This window comes from Nelumbo lutea, chromosome 4 (assembly GCF_056320005.1).
Source record: "Nelumbo lutea isolate HS-2025 chromosome 4, American lotus-T2T, whole genome shotgun sequence".
Taxonomy (NCBI): Eukaryota; Viridiplantae; Streptophyta; class Magnoliopsida; order Proteales; family Nelumbonaceae; genus Nelumbo; species Nelumbo lutea.
Window position 1 is genome coordinate 35,205,230 of NC_142687.1, and position 15,568 is coordinate 35,220,797.

General features: G+C 34.9%; 1 protein-coding gene and 1 long non-coding RNA gene across 2 annotated transcripts; both read right to left on the minus strand.

Moving 5' to 3' along the window:
• Positions 1-2,379, minus strand: LOC148855161 (uncharacterized). The gene is made up of 2 exons (XR_016094797.1): positions 1,895-2,379; positions 1-519 (listed from the first exon to the last, which is right to left on the minus strand). It is a non-coding gene; the product is annotated as an uncharacterized LOC148855161 (long non-coding RNA).
• An 8,146-nt stretch (positions 2,380-10,525) lies between these two features.
• On the minus strand, positions 10,526-12,484 carry LOC148855162 (pectinesterase-like). Its single transcript, XM_088982267.1, has 2 exons — positions 11,584-12,484; positions 10,526-11,214 (listed from the first exon to the last, which is right to left on the minus strand). Exons 1-2 carry the CDS (start codon positions 12,482-12,484, stop codon positions 10,526-10,528), a joined length of 1,590 nt encoding a protein of 529 aa, XP_088838393.1.
• Between the last annotated feature and the right edge of the window lie 3,084 nt (positions 12,485-15,568).

Consider the following 15,568-nt stretch of genomic DNA (forward strand, 5'->3'; position numbering starts at 1 on the left):
TTGATACCCCTATCCAACACAGAGTTTATTGTATCAGTAGAGTCACTAATACACTTTCATTACAACATGCACCCCTGTCAAATGTAAATCCATGCAAAAAAAAAGTTTTGATCAACTGAAACTCTTGATACACTCAAAAATTTTCAACTCATATCAAGAATATCGATAATTTGAACCTCCTAAGTGGCTAGTCTGGAAAGAATACAGACATTCTTTGCAATGAGATGGACTAACATCTTACACATAACGAGTAAGAAATGTAAATGAATATTAATCACCCAACAGGATTCTAACCACAGCACCTCCCTCCACAATTATATGAGTCACGACACGAATCCAAAATCTCTGGCAAATATTAGTCCCTCCAAAAATACTGATGAAGCTTCTGTAGGTTTCAAATTAAAAGCTCCATCTGGCCACGATGAATCATCAGCCATCCTTTCCTATATATCATGATCAATAACGAGAAATTGCCACCGTTTTATCTTAGTGTGTTGGGCTCTAGCTGTGGGTATCCCCCTGCAGGTTCAACTTAGATGCCAGTAAATTAAGCCATAACATGAAATTCTCTATAGGGAGGAGGTCGTTAACACAGGAAAAATATCTTGCAGGAAGAAATCAGCTAAAAATGTTTTTAATTTGTATCAAAATTAGAGGTTTTTCTTTTTTTTCCTTGAATGAGATTTTGACCAAGTTGAATTTATTGTTTATTTATGTAGTTTATTCCATATTTATTTGTAAAAGAAAATATTAAGATTGGTTCAATTTAGTTACATTCTCCGAAGTGATTGGCACCCATTACTTGTGAAAAAGGGTGCTCCAAAATTTTTCCATGCATGCATGTAGAGAAGCCATATAGTCCTACCAGTTCTTGAATCATGGAACCGAATAAATATATATTAATTTACAACCACGTACTAAAACAGTTCTAACTAAGATCAACTTCCTAATTATATTAAAAGCTTCTCTTCTCTATAATACAAATAGAAAAACCTCTCTCTCTCTCTCTCTCTCTCTCTCTCTCTCTCTCTCTCTCTCTCTCTCTCTCTCTCTCTCTCTCTCTCTCAGATGAGGAGGAGGTAAGAAGAACATAATAAGAATATATAATAGTTACGTATCTTTCATTCCTCATCAGAAGAAAAAGAAGTAGAAAAAGGAAAATAAAAGGAAAAATGGGATCAAAACTTGTTAAAGGTATTAACAGGCAAAAGAAAAATAAAGTGAACCAGGAAAACAGCCACCATGAACATAGAGTGCCTTCTGAAAGGTGAGTGCCAGTAAAAAAGGAATCATTTCTGAATCAACCAATTTTTCAGTCTCGGGCATGCTCAAGCACTAGATGCAAATCCTTTTCAATTTGAGCTAGAGAAGTATATATGGATGGTTTGGTCATCTCTAAGACCATAGAAAGTGTTTCTACAAGATAGATCGAAACTCTCCAAAATGAATACTCAATCAAAAAAAAAATTTTTTGCCAGAAATTTACTCAAGCCCCTTATGTAGAAGATAGATTTGTTGATATATCAACACTTTTCTTCTGTAAAATATAATTATCTTAACAAAACTTAAAAATAGAAAAATTAACAAAACTACACGCATAACATGATGCCCATGTGTTCAATAGATAATCCCCCCAATAGAAATATGATTCTTAATGAGAATAGATCGATATATGGTAATTCTGAGAGAGAAAAAGCGTTTAAGTTTCTTATATGGATACTAAGTCATCATCCTCATCCTCCGCTAACAAATAGTACTAGAGATATAATGTTGTCTCCAATAATGCATGGCAATTAGGGTTTTTTTTCCTCTTTTTTAGGTAAAAAATAATATAGAGTTGTTTAATTTTTAGTAACTAACAAAATATATATTAGATGGGGATAAGAGGACTTACTCCTATCCACGAACGGTAACTTGGCAGTGATCCAAGCAATCACTCCATGCCGTGCATCTTTGCCATCTCAATAGGCAAGCTGATGATGCCCAAAGGTTTTATTGAGCTTCCATGGTGAAACTAAGAACAGCATCACCAGAATTGAATTGGGTTTCATCTAAAGTGATAAGAGGATTAAAGTAATGAAAACTAACATATTTCAGGCTATGGGGTTTGTCAGTGCATGTGGTGACTGGTCAGATATGACACAGTATTTATTATCTTGCAGCCAAACCCCATATCCTGAAATATGTAAAGCTTCCATTAGATCATCCCTTCTGTAACTTTAGACAAAACCCAATTCAATTCCCATGAGGTTGTCTTAATTTGATCCACCATCCAAGTAAGAAAAGAAATAAAAACATTCAGAAAACCTGATGCTTTATTTACTTCTCAATGAATCAAGAATGGGAGAAGGACCTGATCATTATATAGGCAACTACTCTGACCCGATGAGAAACTATGAGCAATAGATATTTGAACAACTCTAAGTTTTTTTTCTTTTTTTTTTATTTAAATATATATGTTAGATCATGCATCATGGTCATGTTTACGTAAGGAATTAATAAAGTCTGCTGGTATATGGAATTGTTAATTAATTCCATCTGGGGTTTGTTGAAATCGCTGGTATAAGCCAGTTGACTAGTGTAAAGCCCAGCCACCCAGGTAAAAACCCATGACACTGATTGCTAATCTCTCTTGGTAGGAAAGTGGTTTCCAAACTATTAGACTCCAATGAGAAGGCTCTGAGAATACAAGTGTATAAATAAAATTAATAAAACAAAGATTCATGCATCCATTAGTCTATTCGTAAATGTTATTTTCTTGTTTTCTATATATCTTGTGTGAGCGAGCACGTAATCTGAGTCATGGCTTGGAATTCGTCAACCATATCTTATGAAGCTCTCTTAGCCCTTTGGAACTGGGTTTTGAATGTTGAAGTTTGGTTTTTTAGGAATATATATCTTCAGGCAATCGAACAACCACAACAACTGCGTATATATCGACTATCGTCAACATGTCTAGTTATGTGATTAATGTGTTAATAGCAAGTTTTCTTTTATGTTCTTTCTTCTTTTTGCTAAACAATGAATATTTTTATTAAGTGAAAATGAACTGACTATAGGACTACAAATACAAGAAAAATAATCATTCAGTTAAGGAATAAAAACCTACTCAGGAATCACCTTAAGATGGTATAGAGCCTATTTGAATAAGTGGTTCGGTGTTCAATCCCAGTATTTCTATTATAGTTAATTAAATTTCAACAGAAAGTATGGATGGGCCTGTGTTTATTTCCAGCCCAATGGACTTTTATGTGAAATGGTGTGTTAGAAAATAAAGTTCATTTCAAGTACCTCGTCTAACAATTTAAGCTTTTAGGTTAAATGATTTTTTAGACTTACAAATCATTTGTAATATGCATGAAATTTTAATCTCAATCCAAGCCAATTATTGAAATTTTAAACCCAATTTTTATTTGAATCTAGTAATTTGGATTTTATCTGACTTCACTCTATTATCATTAAAATAAAGAAAATAACAAAATAATTATTTTTTAATATATATAATATTATTTTTTAATATATAAATATTTATTATACATATAATATATTATCATATTATCAAATTGGAGGGGGTTTGGTCAAATCTGCATCTGATCCAATTACTAACAAATGCAGGTTTAAACATCAAAATCCGAGTAACCGGAAGTTTTTGAAGTGTATTGACAACCCTACCAGATGTAAGGGGCCATTTGATAATGACTCAATTGGAAGAACTGAATTTTTTATGCGTTTGTCATTTAGGCTGTGTTTGGTTACAGTGCAATTTTATTTGCACTAGTACAAATGCATGAGAATGCAAATATAAAAAATGCAAATTCTCATTTAACTTTGTTTTAGATTTTATTTTGTTCTGCTTCATGTTTTAACTGTAATGCAACCAAACAAAATAAGATAAAATTTGACACAAAAATAGGTCAAATTTTACACTCAAAGCATTTGCACTTCCATGATTTTGCACCAGTGCAAATTTATTTGCATTGCAACCAAACACAGTCTTCATGAAATATATAATTGAATAGGATCTGAGTTCCTTAATTGATAATGCCATGTTTGAGATGCCATCTTCAATATCCCTAAATATTTTATTATATGCCCTATTCTATCCACTCAAAAAGAAACCAACAAAACATTCAGTTCACAATTTAGCATTTATCGAACAGCCCCCTAATGTGGAAATCATCAATTAAAACTACGTACCCCTTTTGCTTTAAACTGCATTCATGCAATAAATTTCAGATGTTGGTTTAATTTTTTCCCATATTTTTTAAATTAAGGTATTATTTATTTTATTAAAAAAGGAAGAAAAAAAAACGCAGAAAGTATACCAAATTCAGTTAATACTGATTTGTTGATGATCCAAAACCATCTATCTCATCCCAGAATTGGACCTAACAAGAAAAAGAAAAAGAAACCCCTATATTATATAGGGGTGTCAATTGGACTGGATTTGGTCCAATCCGATCCAGTCCAATGTGAGTTCATTATAAATGGATCAGGTCCAATCCAATCCAATGAATGTTTTGGACTAATTTGGACTGGTCCAATTTAATGTCTGGACCGTCTAATCTGTTTAAATTTATTTTGATTTAGACTAGTTTCAACCCAAACCTGGTCCATTGACACATATATTCTTATATTATATCAATGGATCAGATATTGGCTTAATCCAACCCAATTCAATATAAATTTGTTACAGGCGGACTAAGTCCAATCTAATCTAATAAATATTTTGGACCGGATTAGTCCAATCAAATATGTCTTGTTAGTCCATCCAACCTGTCCAAATTGATTTTGGACTGAATGGGGTCCAATTCAAAACCGGTATATTGACACCCTTACCTATATAAAAGTTCCCCTTCTATGTATAATGTATTCATCTTGCTTTACTTTTTCATTGATTTTTTTTTACACTTTTACTTTCAAAAAGCCTTATAAGAAAAAAATTTTATAGTAAACAAAAAGAAAAAAGAAAAAAACTGAGAATTACAATCTGTACAATGTATGCCACCAGCCAAGCAAAAAGAGACCTGGGCAAAAAGGGACACTTGAGACTAAAATAATAGGAGGGGTGAGTAAATAGTTTGGTTCTATCCAAAACCAAATGGAACCAACCTCGAATTGACCCTACCCATTCTGTTATCAGTAGGTTTGGATTAACTTCTTCAAACCAACCCCCACCCAGTCCAGTTCCAGGGTTTAGAGGTTTTCCCTACCTAAACTGACTTTAGTTGGCTTTGGTTGACCTTGATGGAACCAACCTAGATTAGCCTTGGTGGAACCGGTCTTAGTTGACCTTGGTGGGTCTGGCCTTGATTGAACTCAAGCCACTGAGGTGAGTTGTTTATTTTTCTTCATTTTAATATTTGAATATGTATAATAAGTAATATAAAAAAGTAATATTTAAAAATTTTAAATTGTATTGATAAGTTTTGAACTATATTTTATTAATTATTATTATTATTATTGTTGTTGTTGTTGGTGGTGGTGGTGGTGGTGAAGGTTATAATTTCAAAAACTCTACAACATTTATAGCTATCTAATTTGATTCTTAATGTTATGATTTATTTATATTTAAAAAAACATTCATTTTTAGGTAAAGAAAGAACAGTAAGTTTCATGGATAGACTCTGGAATTAACCTTGAAACTGCCAAAGGCCAAAACCAACCTTGAAACCTATCTTGAAAGGGGAGGTTTCGATTCCAAAAACCTATACCAACCCCTATAAGATAGGTTCTAGGTTCTGCCTTGGAACCAACAAACCCAACCAAACCATGCTCGCCCCTATGAATACCCATAATATAAAAAGTTCAATGGATGTATTTCAAATAATTGTTAAGGCTGTATTTGTTTCAATGTAAAGGAGATAGAGAACGGGCAAGAAACCTTACCTCTCTGTAAAAGGACTACAATAAAGATCATTACTCAATGTCAGTCTCAACCACATGGGTCCTTTCAAAAGGGGATAGACTAGTATAGATATATACATGTCCTTTGGCACTCATTTTTACAACTCTTGTACTATGGTCAAAACAATATTTATGAGAAATATATATATATATATATTAGCACAAATACTTCTTTTTTTTATTTTTAGTATTGAATCACATGTCGTGTGCCTCCATATGGGCCATAGATCATTTTTTCTTTGCATGGTACAACACTTTTTTCAACAACAAACTAATAACTCTTCTCTGAAAGGTGGTGGAAGCCCATAGCGGGGCTCGAAACCGCACCTCTTCTGGTACTACCCAGTTTACATATCAACCGAGCCACCATCAATTGGTAACACAAATGCTTTTAAATTATCAACACAACATTTAATACCATTTTTATGTCAATACCCAATCCAATGCATATATTTTTTAGTGGAAGTGGTTATCTAAACAAGACAATTTCTCAAAAAAATTGTTTAGATAAATTCTAAATGTTTCTACTAGAGACAACAATAATATCAAATACAACCTATATCATTATACCAAGCAATGGTTCCTATAAGTTTGAGATGAGAAATATAGCTGAATATTTTGCAATGCAATTTTAATAACCTTAACCGTATGTGTTGTAACAGCAATTTTCATAACCTTTTGTGTTGAAGCAATAGAGACCAAACAAAAAAAATGAAGTGGCTCATTCTATATCTTATAGTAACTTGAAGTATTTTTATTTCCAATGCTGATTGGGAAATGACAATATAATCATTTCAGTCTACATGGCTTAATCAAAACCATCCAATTAATCATTTCCCTTTAACTAGCTTTTCTAGACCAAAAGATCAGCAAAATTCTGCAATTTTATTCAACCTTTGTTTGTTAATCTATCTCTCATTTCTGATATTAATGGCACTCACATTGTTCTAGTTCCCAAGAAAGAAGATGTGTCATCACCTTGTGATTTTAGACCTATTGGACTTGCAAATACTACTTATAAACTAGTTGCAAAAATTCCTGTGAGCAGACTGAAGGAGCTCATGCACAAATTTGTCTCACCTTACCAAAGAAGACAAAATTAAATTATTCTTGCTAGAGAAGTGGTGCATTCAATGAATAAGTTAAAATTCCCAAGGCATAATTAAGTTATTGCATGATGAAAATCGATCTCTCTAAAAAATTTGTATGAAATGTTTGGGCTACTCTGAAGATGTCTACAATCTTATTTACCATTGCTTAGATTCACCTTCAATGAAAATTCTTATGAATGGTGCCCCTAGTAAATCTTTCAAACCAAGTCGGGGGCTTCAACAGGGTTGTCCGCTACCCCCTTACCTCTTCATCATCTACCTGGAATATACTCACTCTGCGATTGCTTTAGCCATCCGAGACCACAGTGGATCTTTCATCCTTGGGAGGGCTCTTAGCCTCAGTTGCTCCTCTCCTGAACAGGCAGAAGCTTATGCATTTCTTGAAGGGCTCTAATGCGCTCAATTGCTTGGTCTCGGATCAATTCAAATTGAATTATGTGATGCAAAATCAGTTATTGATCTCCTTACTTCAAACGCAGAACCACCTTAATTGGAGGCTACATGTTATTATTCTTGAATGCAAGCACCTGAGTTCTCTCTTTTCATCTCCAAGCTTCCTTTTCACATCTCACTCCTGTAATAGGTTAGCTCATCACGAGCTAGCCAGCCATGCTTCAAGCATAAAAAATCAATGACCTGATCATCTCCTCCTAATTTTGTCAGGTCTCCTGTATTGGACGAGATGCAGATTTGAATCTTGTATTTAACGGTTTACTGTTGATGGCAACCGAATGGGTTTGAGCTTGACAAGCAATTCTCTCCTTCACTCCTTGTTGCTTTGTTTTGTCGAGTTTATCTCTGTTGGAGTATTGGTGTTTTATGGATTTGGGCTGTAGAGTCTTCACAATAAGCTCTCTCCTAGTGCTCAGCATTGATATCTTTCCTTCAGCAGATTGGTCAATAATCTAGATTTATTTCTTCATTTTTTGTCAATTTCTTGGACTAGTTTGGCTGATGCTGATTGTAATATCTTGTATTCTGATTTTTTAATGAAATTGGCCACATGTAGCTTAAAAAGTTGAACCATTATAGCAATGAATTTTTAATTTTAGAAACTCATCAATGCCTACGTCATACACTTTATGTCTCACATGTTTCTTTTTTTTTTTTTTTGAAAGAAGTAAAGTATAAAATTGTATTAAAAGAAAGAAAAAAGAAAATACAAAGAAAGCTCTACAAAAGGAGCTCATATCCAAAACACACAAAAAAAAATAGAGGAATTATAGAAAAATGTAAAATTGCAAGAACAAAAATAACAAAAATAATTCTTGTAGGCGTTAGCACAATGGTTGGGTTGCTCCATTGCAACCTAGGTGATGAGTATTAAAATCTTGGTAACAACCTCTCTTGTATATACATAGGGGGTATATAGATCTATTGCTCCTAGACCCCTCATTGATGGGAGCCTTGTTTAGGGGCTTCTATTTTTTTATCTTTATTATTTAATTATAACATCATTGGTTGACCCATTTTACCAAAACACTTGGATTATTGACCCAATACATGGAAAAAATCTATGACATTTCTCTAATATCATATGTTCATCATATTAAATAAATAATAAATATGAATAATTCATATATAGAGAGAGAGAAATATAAAATAATTATAAAAAATAAAAAATATATTATCTACAATCATTACCATCATCATCAAAAATTGTGCACACAGCACACTTGGTCTCAAGGCTTTCAAAATTTCCTCTTTCCTTTTTAGCGCATGCATGCAAATGACTTCTGTGTGAATCCAAACCAAAATGATAATCCAAAAAAAAAATGATAGTTGCAAATCCTTGTCATTGTCATCATCCCTTTCTCCTCCTCTCACTCACTTAACTAGAAGAAGAAGAAGAAGAAGAAGAAGAAGAGCAGCAGCAGCAACAGCAGCAGTAGAAAATTATTTCAATTACGACAACCACTATTATATAACATAATTATAAAATGGAGAAACACCATGGAGGGGAGATGGGGTGGTCGATTTTTCAAAGGGAATATCTCTTCAAAACCCAATAGAGCAGGTGCAGACATGCTTAAGGACTTGAAAATGGATTGGTCTTGGCTTTCTAAGTAGTCATAGCCGGTGGAGGCCGCCATTGTCACCGCTACCAGAACAATTCAAGGCGCAGCTATTGCTATCTTCATGAGCACCCTCACCAAAGACGTTTCCTCTTCATTCTCCACTCCTCCCTCAACCAAGCCCAGGTTCCACATCCCACCTCATATTTTTCTTTCTTGCAAAAATTCTTCGAGCGACTTTAGTTAGTTGTCATTTTTTTGTCTAATTTTCTATGAATAGAGTCTTAAATTTTCTATTTATAACTGTTGTTGGTTTGGTTTACTGTATATCAATTAAAGTTTTTATATATATTAAAATATAAATTTATTCCCATGATAGCTCAAGATCAAGGGGTATATTCTGTTCAACCAAAATTCCCAAAAAAGTAAGACCCATTTGCACTTTTATAAGTAATATAACTATAAATATAAATATACAGAACAGCTGAAAATTGCTGAACTGAATGAATTATTGTTTTGAGTAAATAAATTAATAATGACGTTGCAAAGCTGCTTTCAAACAAAGCTGATTTTATATACTCATAATTGGAAAGCAAGTGATTAGATAATGGAATCTTTAAGTTAGATTGGTTTAATGTATCAAATAAAGCTTTTATATTAAAATATAAATTTGCTCACATAATAGTTCAAGATCAAGAGGTAAATTCTGTCCAATTAAAATTTCAAAAAGTGAAACCTATTCACACTTTTATAAGTAGTATAGATATAATTTTTTTTGAGATGGAAAGAGATAATTCAAATCAAATAGAAGTTTTATTCTTTTTAATTTCCAAGCATTAAATTTGATTATCAATAATTTGTTGTTTTCAGTTAATGGTTATCTGTTGGTCACTCGTAATCCAATCCACCCAAACCATTAAATTTTTCTTTTTCGGGTTACCCAACCCGCTAATGATCCAAATTAAATGGATACAACCTAATCCATCAATTAATGGTTGGGTTGGATGGGTTAGCGGCCGGGTTGGGTTGATAAATTGCCACCCCTAGTAACCGGTCTCATTGCATCTAAGAAAACTGAACTCAGAAAAATCGCAAGTAATTGGACCCACCTTCTGAACCTCATGAACATCATTTGCTGACTTATCTAGCTTCTTGGGTTGATTCCCCTCAGCAAAAAAGAGGAAAATTAACTTCCCGAAAATGATCATCCAGAGAGAGAAAGCAACACGTCTTTGAGGAACGTTTGCAAGAGAGTTTAATTAATTAAAATCCATAAATTATGATCAGCCACGCCCTATAAGATATGTGAATTGAAAACTCCATGCATTAATATTTATTGACAAGAGCATAATAATTGATACATTTTCAATTCAATACAATGATACAACCCATATTTCAATTATTTCTGTACCCTAAAGATCTCATAGAAACTTAGTAGAAATAGCCCATTTGTGTGATTGTGTCTACGGATAGAGAAAAATCGACAACAAGTCACAGCCCGGAAGTGAAAGGGACTCCGGTGGCCGCGATCCAAGAGCCTCCTCCCAAGAAATTCTCCACTGTAAACTTCCCGGCATCAGAAGCACTCATGACATGAAACCCCGGCCACTTTACACGCCGGCTGGTGCTTGCACCGGCACCTATGTTCATATACTCCCCATAATACAAAGTAGTCAACGCAAAGTTGCCACTCCATTCAAGCCATCCGGCCGGGTCGACCAAGCTATCAAGAGATGTCTTCATGAACACTGTCCTTGAGTACTTTTGCCATGGCCGGCCAAGGTAGGTCTTGAATGAACCCTGCACAGGTCTTAAGTCCGAAGCGGCCGTGACCCGTGAGTTGTGGATGGAGATGCCTGTATTCTCGTTGGGGTCTGTCCGTCCCTGAGCAGTCACCGTATTCTGCTGACCGCTCATGGGCTTTCTAACGTAAATGTTGCAATTCTGGAGAACAGCGACAGCATCTCCGAAGATGAAATCAACCGTGCCGTAGATGTCACAGTCGCGGTAGAATTGGCGTTGAGAGTAGACGTATAAGGTGTCCTGGTAACCCTTGAAGCTGCAACGGTAGAACACTGAGAGATCAGAACCTGAGCGGAGGGAAACTGCCTGGTGCTTCTGGGGTCCTGCTGTGTTTTCGAATGTCATGTCCCGAGCAATGAATCCATCGCTAGTGACCGCTGGAGGAGATAAAAATGAAGCAATGTAAGTCACATTCGCATAATCAAAAATATGTATGTGTGTGCGTGAGAGAGAGAGTGAGAGATGTTTCATTGAGTTGGCCCAAGGAAAATGGAAAAGAAGAGTGCAACCTTTGTATAAAAGATAGACCAGTAAGAGTATAAACTTCATATGGATAGTACAAGCAAGAACAATAAAAAAAAATGCCTCAAATAGAGAAATCAAGGCATAAGAAGTTCAAAAGTTCTGAGATGTTTTAAGAAATATTTTTTATTTAGTTGCAAGTTAATCAATTAATAAACAACTAATAAATATCTTTGCTTCACCGGATTTGAATTGATAATTCATGCATGAAGAGTAGAACTCACCAACTGTAGCTGTTCGGAAAGTGGTGGAACCATCTTGAACGTTCTTGCTGCCCGTAGCGATTGTAGCATCGATCCCGTCTCCGATCAACATGATGTTTGAAGCTGTAATCTCAACGTTTTCTCTGTAAACACCCCTTTTCACATATATAACAAACCTCTTCCCACTTCTCTTGGGTGAAGCAGCCACTGCCTGAGAGATGGTCTTGTAGTTACCAGACCCATCTGCGGCCACCACAACGTCAGCTTGTGAAGCTACACTGGGTGACTGAAGAAGCTTTCGGTCTGCAGCAGAGACCCATGTCGGAAAGCCATCAGAAAGCAACCGGCGATTACCACCTTGCTTACCCAACAGAGACGCTGCTGACGAAGCTGCTTCCTTGTTTATGGCAAGCGAATTGCTGACCATCTTTGAGAAGTTGCTCAACATGAAGGGAAAGGAAGATAAGTAAGAAGATTTGCCTAACTCAATGAAGCCGTTTTGGCATGTCTGCTGGTTGGTGATGGCGGCACTCAGCCATGTCTGAGCATCGGACCAGCTCAATGGATTCTTAGACCCCAATGCGCGGTTAAGCTGGGTGACTGTGTCAGCGTAAAGCTCCACACAATCAGCCCATGCTATCTTGGCCTTCTCATCAAATGAGCTCACGTCCATGGCAGAAATGAGCCCATAGGCTCGTTGGGCTTGGTCCAGGGTGGAACCAAGGGCAGCATCACGAAAACTGAATTGGGTTTCATCTAAGGTGACAAGAGGTTTAGAACCCATGAAAGACTCACATATTTCAGGATATGGGGTTAGGCTACAAGAAGATATCGTATCACTATTCACTCCCCCAATGACCAAAGCGAAAGAAATATAAACAAAACCCAACGACACAAGCTTATCCATGGAGATCCCGCACATTTTCTAACTTACTACCCTAATTTCCTGATGCTTCAACTTCCAATACTTATAGAATGCAAGACTGAGCTCCTTTTTATAGGCAAAAGTTCGGCTCTGAGGGGGTTTTAAGTACTTGTTGGGCCATGCAGATAAGATGTTAGGTTAAGAGAGAATCATAGTTTAGTATTATTAAATATATATGGTAGTTCTTGAATTAATTCCTAGCTTCTATGGTTTGTTTAGGCCGGTAATAATGTAATATAGACCATTGGGTTTTATATAATCCACCTAAAGACATTTGATTTTTCCACAAACAGCCACATATGACATTGATAGGCAACCTATTTGGCCAACGATATTGATTCCAATCTGCTAGGGACAAGGTCTAATGAAAAGTCCTTGAGAGCAAACGTACACCATATAATATAACACATGATGAATCAATTCATAAATAATACTCAGAATTTGCTTTGAAGGGCAATTCCTTTTATTTTCTTCCTTTTCTTTATTCTCCTCATGTATCCTATATCCTATCTGTAGCCTTGGGCGAAATATATCAAATCGTCGGCCTCAATGCCTAGCGGCTTTCAGAATTCATGTCCTTATCAAATGGGTTTAATTAGGAGGAATTATTAATTGGGTGATCAACAACCATGTGTCCTTTTCTTCAGTCTTTTGCTTATTTTTTCAAGAGCAGGTGAAGTTCACCCATCACCCATAAGTGGCAGCATGGAATATACAACATATGTAAAGAAGAATGGATTGAAAACAACAAGATTGAATTTTCCATTGATGGGTCCTTTTTAAAAGTAGTCGTGCCAAAATTTAGTATTTGGGCATAACTAATGTCTTGTTTGTTTAGGATTTGTAATTTTAAAGCAGTAAGCCCCCCAACTTCAGGATTTGTGGAAACAACTTTTAAAATACAGTTTAAAACATTTTTTAGCTCAATTTTGCTTCCCACAGCCCAAACCTCAACACAACATGATACTTATCCAATCGGGGCCTAAATTTACATATAATTTGGTAACCAGTTAATTAATTAAGTAGTTATACTTTTGGTAACCGCATTGAAAGGTATAATATGGTTGTTAAGTTTGAATATAATAGTGGTGTTTGGCAAAAGATTTAATATATATGAGATAAAATATTGGTGGTCTCTTCTTTATATTCTAATGATGATGATCCTAAGTATTGATAAAAGGAATTAACTCAGAATTTTCCAAATACTTCAACTAACGTGGCTAATCTTGTTCGAGTTGGTCATGGAATGAGGCTTGAAAATCAGTCCCGATCATGTAGGCACGTCATTATAAGCATGTTAAATGAGAACTTTCAAATTGTTTTTACACGTGTCCCTTGAAGCACTTCTAATTTATTTTTGAAAAAGATCAAAGAGAACTTTTATCAGTTGTCAAAATATTTATAAAGTGCTCATTGAATGTGTTTCTTATGTTGTGCCTATTGGATTCTGTCTCTTGAAAAGCATGCTCAATTATGGCAAGACTAGGGGTGTCAACGATATTCAAAAATCCGATTTTGAATTCAATATTCGATATAATCGAATCGAATTCAGATAATTCGAATATATAACCGGTCGAATTCGGATATCCTATTTATACCAAATAGTTAATCGGATTCGAATTTGGACATGACCTTATTCGATTCAATAAATATCCAAATTTGATCAGTTTTTAATTCTTATATAAAATATTTTATATAATTTACATATAATAATTAAGTTATATAAATAATTTATATATTTATATACTTTATATCAATAAAATATTTATTTTATATATTTACTGGTTATACAAAATAATTAACTAATCAAATTTGAATCGAATCGAATATTTAATCATATTCAAATTCAGATATTAATTTTTAATATCCGTCAGATATCTAATTTTCTAATCGGATTCAAATTCGGATATACCTAATCCGATTCGAATTCGATCCGTTTACACCCGTAGGCAAGACTTTTCGATGCAGGATTATTCTAAGACCAATGAAGAGGCTGAGGTGGCATGGCAACTTTGTAGCACCCGCCCAACAGCCATGACCGTCTTATCGCATGGAACTGTCAAGGAGGAGGGAGTGGCTCGACAGTTCATCACCTCAATCATGGGCACCAAGGTTCAAATTTTTTATACAATATACCCCATATCGGGTATATTGTATTAGGACCCGATATACCTATTTACAGGTATTTCGGGAATTCTCTTCTTTTTAATAAAAAATATAATTGAAAATAAGCCTAAAAACCAAATTTTCAAAAAAAAAAAAACACAGACACACACACAAAGCGGCATGATTTTAAGTACCGTACGCCTTTACCAATACACGGGCATATTGAATACTATTAACAACTCTATTTGATGAGAAGCAGGGAGGGAGAAGAGTTGACACAAATTCAATTATTCCAAGAAATGACTGAGGATTGTGGACTCTAATATTTGGGCTTTATGGGCCCATCTTCACTTGGTCAAATCAGCGTCAAGATAGGCTATTAATGGAACGTTTAGGTAGAGCCCTTTGTTCATCATCTTGGATTGATTCCCTTCCCCATTCTCATGTGAAGCACTTGTGGCAGGAAGAAGTGACCACAGCCCGATTGCTTTGCACCTACAAATGCAAAATGGTACATCAAAATCACATTAGTTTTGAAACAATTTGGACTAGACGGGATAATTACATATCGAAAGTGTAGTAATTATGGACTACCACTACAGGTGCTTTTAGAAATAAATACACCAGTTAGTTGCAAGAACTATATATGAGCCATTGGAGGAGCAAGGTAATTTCAGGAGTAAAATAAAGGAAAAAGAAAATTAAAGAAGCTAATTTCTCCACAAATTAGTATCAAGGGTGACAAAAATACAAGATTTTTTTATACCACTGCCTCCAACAAGCATCGAATGAATGATATACATTGGCTCAAAGATTAGAATGGAGTGTGAACTTCAATGTCATAGTTATTTCCAAAATTGTAAGGGATTTCTTTGTTGAATTGTTCACTTCCTCAAACCCTCATTTTGATGCTTTTGTTATCCTTAACCAAGCTATTGTAGATCTGAGTAGTATGCTATGTAGAATTCTCACAAC